The sequence below is a fragment of the Melitaea cinxia genome, chromosome 7, assembly GCF_905220565.1.
Source record: "Melitaea cinxia chromosome 7, ilMelCinx1.1, whole genome shotgun sequence".
NCBI lineage: Eukaryota > Metazoa > Arthropoda > Insecta > Lepidoptera > Nymphalidae > Melitaea > Melitaea cinxia.
The window spans coordinates 6439237-6448625 of record NC_059400.1 but is presented as its reverse complement, the minus strand read 5'-3'; the positions used below and the strand labels follow the sequence as shown (position 1 = coordinate 6448625).

At 31.3% G+C, this 9389-nt stretch overlaps 1 protein-coding gene and 1 long non-coding RNA gene across 3 annotated transcripts in view; one reads left to right on the top strand and one right to left on the bottom strand.

Annotated features, from left to right (window-relative positions):
• Nucleotides 1-3762: 3762 nt before the first annotated feature.
• Nucleotides 3763-9389, bottom strand: part of LOC123655278 (acetylcholine receptor subunit alpha-like) — a 70964-nt gene continuing 65337 nt past the window's right edge. Inside the window, exons 9-10 of one of the 2 annotated variants that reach the window (XM_045591091.1) lie at nucleotides 5579-5786; nucleotides 3763-4548 (exon numbers count right to left, since the gene is read on the bottom strand). In XM_045591091.1, the coding sequence (XP_045447047.1) occupies nucleotides 4354-4548; nucleotides 5579-5786 (403 nt within the window). In that variant the 3' untranslated portion in view covers nucleotides 3763-4353. The remainder of the gene's footprint in view (nucleotides 4549-5578; nucleotides 5787-9389) is intronic. The other variant, XM_045591092.1, reaches the window with a different exon arrangement.
• Nucleotides 5189-6076, top strand: LOC123655279. The gene is made up of 3 exons (XR_006743372.1): nucleotides 5189-5392; nucleotides 5614-5805; nucleotides 5907-6076. It is a non-coding gene; the product is annotated as an uncharacterized LOC123655279 (long non-coding RNA).

The following is a 9389-nucleotide window of genomic DNA, read 5'->3' as shown; positions in this document are numbered from 1 at the left end:
TGTGAAAGCTTGTCGTAACTCTCCTATTTGACTTAATTTTTTCGCTACGTTATTTCGGCGATGGTTTTATTTTAATTTGAATTGATTTTTTGTTTTTTTCTCATTATATATATTTAATAGAAAATCTTGAGCACAATCTGCAATAAAAGCTTCTTTCAAAAAAAAAGTATATTCGATAAAAAATATTAGGTCTTGTAGTGTGGCATGTTACATGCTGAATAGGTAATTTTTAGAATGCAAAATCACTATAAGCGAAAGAATAAAAAAGAAACTGCTAGTATCTAAAACTATCCTGCCTTTGAAAAGGTTTCTTTAAGAGGTAAACCAGCTCTGAATAACAATGCCATTAAACCTGGTGCATCTACGTCTACAGCCCAAAGACGTCATCATATTATTGTCTCTAATACATTTCGGTAGAAAAAGTAAGGCCAAAACCAAAAGCTTTGCCGAGAAAAAAATAGGCCACCGAACAGACGCAAAGTCAAATCAGCTTTGTTTACTGACAAATCTTTAGTAGATGCCCATATATTATTTATGTGATAATTACTTGTAATTGGAATGTTACATTTAAAGTACGTTTTTGCAAAAAAAAACTCTGTTCGATTTATTTATAATATTTTTATACAACTAGGTCGGCAAACAAGCGTATGACCTACCTATCGTAGGTGGTTATCCTAGCTTATAGACGTCTGCAACACCAGAAGCATCGCAAGCGCGTTGATCCTACCCCCGACCCTCACCAGGAGTCTGGCTACCTTATTCACCAAAGAAACACAACACTACTTAAGAGCTGCGTTATTTAGTTGTGATGTTCTTTAAGGTTGAGGTAGTTCCCCACTCGGGCTGGTAAAAACTTTGAACACGATATATTCTCCTCAAAACCTTAATAAAATATGTAATAGTATTTTTAATAATCAAATAGTCTAAACACAATGCTATCACATCTTGCCTCGGTGGTAGGAGAGTTGTGACAGAAAGAGTAATCTTTGTAATTGTAGAAATTCTCAGAAACTATAATACTTGAGTTCATTTTAATGACAGTTTTCGAAAGGTAAAGTATAGAGCTTTTATACAAAAAATATAATGGGTAGTAAATCATGAAAAATTTATGAGGTTAAAAAATAAATTAGAGCAATTTATCTTATAACGGTTTTATTAACAATATAAATAGATAAATTACAAATTTACTTTTCTACAATTGAGCTGCGCTACTCTACTGCGAGCAGTCCAATGTGCTTATTATAATTTACTCTAGATATAGGGAGGACATGTCCTTCCTCATTTCCGATGTCGAGTCTATGTATACCACGCATCAACGTGCTAATAAGACTAGACTCTAGAATGCGTTCACCAAAACAGCCACAATAATAATACCATTAAAATGAAGTAAGCACACGTCAGTATTTATTTTATTTGTTTTTCTTGAACGCAAACTAAATTTTAGTCGAATGTCGTATTATTTAAAATACATTAATAATTACAACACTAAAATGAAATCTATTTGAATATAATATTCTCAATTTGTCAGTACTGAATAATATATAGTTAATTCATTATTATTAAAATATATTAATTACATAAAACACAAGCTTTTAAATACACCGCATCTTTATATTATTTTATTTTTGTACAATTTTTTTAGGGATTATTTTTATTTTAGCGTTGTTTTAGTATTTAATTTATTTTCGGAACACTGCCGAATGTGTTATAAAATTAATAACAATATATATTACACACCATACAATATTTATTTAAATAATAGGTCGGGGAAAAAGTCTTTTCGTATTTTGTAGTAAAAATTCGCAATTAAATCTTTTTGGTCGTATTGTTTGTAACTGGCTGGTTTTGATACCATGAAAAGGTAAAATTGAAAAGTAAAACAGTTTCCCACCACTTTTCATTTCTTTTTCTGTCCGCCAAAATAGGTGATACCAACGAAGAAATTAGGTACATTTTAAAGCTTTGCATTAAGAAATAGACATATGCGACTCATGGCGCGAAAATAATTTGTGACGTTAATGGATCTAATGCATTGTCAATAAGAGTAGCATAAAATTTGTTTATGCGTTTTCAGTTAGAAAAATTTGATGTCAAAGATGCATTTTACTCTGATCGCCCAGTTACGGATAAACGTGACGACATTTTTGAAAATGTGGAACTAGATCGAAATTTGAGTAAATACGATATAGTTAAAGATCGGAGAATTGACCATAAAATAGTTTTGACGCATTTGAAAAATGCTGGCTATACAAAAAAAGCTCGATACATCGGTGCCACATGAACTCACTGAAAAAAAAACTTAATATACCGTGTGCGATTCTCTCTTAAGACGTAAAGATATCGAGCCATTTTTGATGAGTTTGACCAGTGGTGACGAAAAGTGGATCACCGACGATAAGAATGTTCACAAGAGATTGTTAGTCAAAGGTCGGTCACGCTGACATGCATGCAATAAGGTAATGTAGAGTGTATGGTGGGATTGGGAGGGCATCATTCATTGAGTTTTTACCGCCGAGCAACATTATCGATACGGATTTTTACTGTTAACAGCTGACAAGACTTTAGCAAAAAATTGAGAATAAGCGGCCAGAATGGGTCAACAGATAAGGCCTGGTCTTTAATCACGACAAAGCCCAATCGAATACGTCTTTAGCCACTTAATAAAAATTTAGAGTGTTTGACTGGTAAGTCTTAATGCCTCCACCATATAGCCTCAATCTTGCACCCTTAGATTTCCACATGTTTCGGTCTCTTCAGATAAATGAAAATGTGAATAAATTTTGTAAAATCTTACCTTAAATTCCTATATAAAATACGAAAAAACTTTTTCCCCGATCTAATAAAATAAATTACTTTTTATCCTTTTGTGTTTGCTAGTGAGGATTCACAACAGTGCAAAATTTTAATTGTAATCTCCTAGACACTCGTTGACAAAATTGAGCAATTATCACCTAAATTAAATCGTTATATTGTACTTACTATCATAAGGATAAGATATATTTTAGTAAAATTGAAAAAAAAAGTAAAAATCTAACATTTCTTATTAATGACTGGTTAAAATATTCATAATTGAATCAAAATATTACGTTTAAATTACAACGATAAATAAATAATCAATGATTACTTGACAAAATAAAGAACGCAGACAATATTCCTGTTTCAGTTGTGTAAGTTTGTTCTGTCATGTTTTCTTATAAATAGTAAAATCGATATATTAAGTATTTAATGTACATGTTCTATTCTACGACAAAGATTAGTTAGATACCGTCGAAGAATCCAAGACATTAAATCGATATAATATTACATAATAGGAGTGTTGTAACACGTATGTCGTATACCCTTAAACTAGGCGATAAGCATTGGGAAATAAAAATATATAAGTACTTTATTGGAAGTGAGTCAATATTGGAAGTGATGAATCATGTTGGAAAGATCGTAAATGTCGACATTGTTATGATAACTACTGCTATGATATGACTACCTACTTATATGTTTTTGAACACAGACAATATTCATTTGGTGGTTTTCGATTCTTCTTAGACTTAACAATGGTGTGGGATTTATTTAAGAATATCGCTATTTTAGCAAATAAGTATTCAAATGACATATAATATAATATTCTAATAATACGCTATTATAAGCACATTGAATCCGATATCTATAAGCTATTTAAACGGACATCTTTTAAAATATTAACGTTTCATTGTAACTTACAAATATCTAAAAATAATAGTAATCATTTTAATTTTCTATTTTATTTTATTTTATTAAAATAAACTGTAAAGTAAGTGTGCTTCGATATGATTATACCTACATATGTGATTTTGGACATATAAAGTAAATTAAAATGATGTAAGGTTGTGATTAAAATGCAATTCTAATTATCTATCAAATATGACAATATGGTACTACAGAAGATAGAAGATAGAAGAGAATTACTACATATATCCTAGAGTAAAATACGTGTCGTGGAATAGAACACGTGCCGGGCAGGACGGGTGTGCGTAAGGTCCGAGGCTGCGGCGACCGCATTATGCTACTTACTGTAATTTGTTTGTGAATTTAACAATAGTCTACTACTCAGTCAAACTGAAAATCTGAAATGACTGGCGTATTTTTAATGAATAGCGTATATGGAGGATGATCCCTTAAAAATTCCTCGGAAATATTTTGAATACCATCTTAGTTAATACCGTCCGAAATAATAAATAAACGATACTTTTATGCACATTTCTTTTTATGTATATACGGTATCAACTTTAATGGAATAAATTATACTCTAAGCAAATAGCACATGATTCATCGTCTTATGTATTGCAAACAAATTACAGTACGTTTAATATACCTGTTCTATTACGAAGGCGGCGGACACCGAACGAGGGACGAGGTGGCGATCTGATTGAAGTGCTTGTCGATGGGAACGCGGTCGTCGTACAGAGTCGGCGCCTGCAGTATGATACCCGCCGTGCCCACGAGCACAGCAAGTGTAAATATCCACAGAAATAAACGATCGAGCACCATTGCCACGTATTTCCAATCTTCTTTCACCTGAAATGAGAAATAAAATCCCCCTAGCTATTAAACTTATTATAGTTAAGTTTTTAAAGGTGGTAGTCTTCTAGTTTGGGTGGGTTCCGGATTAACGTTAAAGATCGTCAGTATCTTTGTTCCCCAAAAAATCAATTTCGATTATTCGAACTTGGATAAAGACCCCTGGTGCATAAGCCGTTGTCTCGTTTCGTAACAACATTATCGGAACTTTGATTAACCCAATTTTTTACTTGACTCTCTGTTTTTGTTATTAGTTAAATTTCCAAATTGTGCTCAATAATGAAGCTAATAAAATGATGTTATGTTACAGTGAATTATTACATTTTAAAATCAAAAATCGTACATTTAGTTCCACAACATTATTTTTGTTGTTGCCTGTTTCACCACTTGCATTTCTATCAAAAGGAGGTCAAACATGCCTGAAAGTTTTTTTTAAAGTCAATTAATAAACTAGAACTTTTGGATTAACAAGTTGCAAGTAAAAATCTGTAATTATTTTGTACTATGGACTAATTCATCAATTACGTTTTTATTGAGAACTTTCGACTTCGAGCGTATATTAACAAAGCTTGCAACTTGGCTTACATAGCAACGGGTTTGAATTCAGAACCGTGTCTTATTGGACATTGGCAGTGCTCCAACATGACACGTTATGCAACCACACGAGTCACATCAGTTGTATTCTAAGTTTAACAAATATTTTTTATTCTTTGTGTTTAAATTTTATCTAGTGAATATGTTAATCGTATTAATAAGCTAGGTTTTATTCGCGTTCATGTTTATTTTTTCGCTTGTATGTGTCACATTCGTATGCGTATTAATACAAATGCGAAATAACAAGGTAATTTAAAAGTTATTGTACATCTATAAATACCATCCACATCTATCTACATCTTCAAATGTACTATTATACATTTGAAATACCTACATAAAATGCTTTACTTAACTGAAAGAAAATCTGATTTATATTTTTTTGGCACTTACAAAGACGTCATCGTAAAAGTGGAGAAGTAAAAAGTTTACATACCTTAGTGGAATCTTCTAACATTCTCGTGTGTTCAGCGATAAAGCGCACGCAGAAACATGTGCGGTGCACTTCAGGCGGGCAAGACGAGTGGCTGAAGCCAGGCGGCGGCTCCGGAACGGGACTCAGGGCCTCTTCCTCCGCTAGGGCACCGCCTTCACTTGATCCATGTACTACGCAGCTACCCCCAAATCGATTGCTTTCGCTCAACCTAACGATTTTTTATTGACGTAAGTTTTAATAGTTCAATAAGCATGTAAGTATATACGATTGTAAATGGAAGTTGATTGTCAAATTGTAAAATTTATGTTTATCCTCTGTATGTCTCTAGTGAAAGAAAAATTGTCGGGAATCTGCAAGTTTTAAGATTTTTTTTTTACACGTCATCGAATCAGCAATCGAGCAGCAATAAGAAGGCTATTGTGTAGTAGTATCTGACTGATATAACATAATGTTGATTATCATAAAAAAGATACTCGTTTGATCTGATGTTCAATGATATGTACGATTTTATTTTTGTGTTACACATTAGGAATTCTAAACATTTTTGAATATCGTATCAAAAATTGACCGTTCCATGATTACTATCGGTAATGGACACCTGCGATGTAACGAAAAGTTACAGGCGCATTGTCGGCCTAATCAGTGACTGATATTTTTGGAAATTCTAATTCAAAATACAGTTTGTGCGTTGGTATACGTTGTATAAATCATCTTTAGTTAATATTTTTTGAGAGTGCTGACTTCTAAGAGCAGGCAGCAAGCAAGTTTCTAAACTTAGTAGTTTTTAATGTTTAATATCGACAAATAATTTATACAAAAGCCCTTCAGGCTTCATGGTTGACACATAAAAATGTTTTCAAAAGGTCACATAAGACTTTTTATAATATATAAGCATCATAAATGTAGAAGAATTGCCACTCCCACGTCGGTCGTGGACTTCTTCAATATGATAAATTTTCTTTACATTAAAATATGTTAATAGTCTTTTTTTTTCGAATATTAAAAAAAGTTGGGAATACAGAAATCGGTAATATTATTTTATTATCGTCTACTTTCAAGACAAAAAAAGTTGGTGAATGTGAAGTTGGTGAATTTTCAACCCGATATATTTTTCAGAAAATGAAAGGAACATTCCCTGCACTTTTTTGATTGCTTTTATTAGCATAACCAAATAGGTTTTTTTATTTGATAGACAGAAAAGAGTAAAACTGTGCTGCCTATGTAACTTACATAACATAATGAGATATGTGTCTTTATATATATTATATTCTATTTTTTAACCGACTTCAAAAAAGGAGGAGGTTACTCAATTAAACCGTATATATATATATTTTCGTCTACCTACATTCTATTACTTGTCGATGTAATTGAGTCGGTTTTTTTTTCGTTTGCCATCAAACACAATTATTCACTTTTTGTTCTGTCATTGATGAAACATAACGCAAGCTTGACCTACAATATATGCAAGCCAGGAAAAAATTAATTGCAAAATGAAATCTCTATATCCTAGTTAAGTTAGGAAGCTGATATCTCCCTTACCACATCCTTTGCTTACTGGTATCGTCAAATATCTCCATAAACTATCTTATCTTTATCTATCCTATCTTTATTATAATTATTATTGTAATAAGCTTACTTTGCGTGTTCATTTATTTTGCTAATAAATTTTCTTAATATAAGCATTTTGGAAAAACAGTATTCAAGTCTAACTATAAAAAATGTCTCATAAATATAAAATTTCAAAAATGACTTAATATATTCTGTTACTAAAATAATAACATTTGTTTTATGTTAGTTTTTCAATAGGAAATATCTGTGATATTTATATTTTAAAAACCTTTCATATATTTCAAAAATTATATAAAACCAACAAATAAAACACGATGTACAGGTTAGATAAAATAATTTATGTAAATAAATAAGAGGGATACATCTAAACCCTCATTAACAACTCTCTAAATAACGATGTAAGCGAGATTTATTTTCATTTAGTCATATAAAATTTTTATTTGAAAACCAAATTTGATATGTAAAATCTACCTTATTTTACGTAACCCGTGTAAATGTAAACTTTTATAAAAAAAGTGTGTGTGTGTGTGTGTGTGTGTGTGAACTCCGCATGCGACTGGACTCCAACTCCTTAAGAACGATTACTGTGATATTTAAACACTAAAATGTTATATTAAATATATCCAATAATAATTAATTAAAATAATAATCAAAACAAAAATGGCGCTTGTTATTCGCATCTGTGCAGCTATTATACTATTTTACTTATAATATACACAAACAGCTAAAAGCGCTGTAAAGACGTCACTCCCAGCGTCACTACTTCGGGTAAATTGTTTCATACGAGTTCATAGCGCTGAAGTAATATGGTTTCTTAAGCATTTCTATATCATAAATCTAAATGTATTATACAAACACTAATTTATATTTATCCGTCAACCCGCAGTGGAGCATCGTGCATCGTGGTAAATTAAGCTCCAATTCTTCTCCTACATGGAGAAAGAGGCCTATGCCCAGCAGCGGGATGTTACAGGCTGAATGCACATGTATATTTTATCCGCTTGATACTAATAAATAAATAATATAATATAAATAAACTAAACTTAAAATTCAACTCTTTTGTATCTTCATTGTAACAATTGATATTTGAGTAAAGCGACGCTTAATAAATTAAGTTACGTACAAAAATTAAAAGTGGCGCGAGTGACGTTTGCTTAAAAAAGTGACAGGCGGAAAGTTTCCAGAATATTAAGAGGGCTAAAGATTCATTAACGTTTATTAAAACAAACGATAGAAGACGGAACGGCTTGTCGTGTCGGGGTGAAAGGAAAAAAATGAGTAACGTAAAAAGTTAGTTATCGTCATCTATTTTAACGAAAATTGGCGCTTTTTCGACATTTCATCTAACCTTCTACAAGATTTAAGTGAATAATAATGGTGCAACTAAATTAAGTACTTTTTCCGCTAAGGTAGTTAATCAAGTCGGCCAGTTATTTCCCAGAGGACAATCACTTATTAGGTCGTATTATCTGTGTGAGCCCTTGTTTTGTTTTTCTCGTAGGAACTTTTCGCATACAAATTTATTTAACATGGCTCTTATAGTTTTAATTCAATTAATTATCAAACAATATGGGTTAACATTATGGGTTACAATGTTTACTATATTATATTTTAAGCGTTTGTTGTTAAAGGGTCCGGTAGCAGGATATTACTCAAGAACTTTTTATAACTGTAATAAAAATTCAACATCGTTTTTTTTATAAATCGAAAATCCTCAACAGTATGAAAAATGAAAATAATGACTTACTCTTTTAGGAAGAGCTTAAAACCATTACGAGTGTTCAAACCTAACCTATAATTTATTTATTATAATAGTGATCTCACTAATTAAAACATTCTCAAATATCTCAATTGTCTAATTACTTTAGTTTGATGGATACAGTGGATGGGTGGGTGGACGGTCAGCAAAGTCTTAGTTATAAAACTCCGTTCTTACTCATAGTTGAACTTTGCGATGATCCGTAAAGCGAAATATTAAAGAATAACTTTTATCATAAAAACGACTAATAAAGTTTTTTGTTAAAGTATCTAGATTATTTTGCCAAATATCACACAGTACACTAACATTTAAGTAATTACGTATGTTAGATTTTAGGATAGATACAAATAATTAAGTAAGAAATATACGTAAAAATATATTTTGAATTATTATTTTTGTTTAATAACACAAACAACACATTTTAATAAAAAGTTGCACAAATACGTCTCAACAATGAAGGCAGATTGTCTAAAATTGTATTAA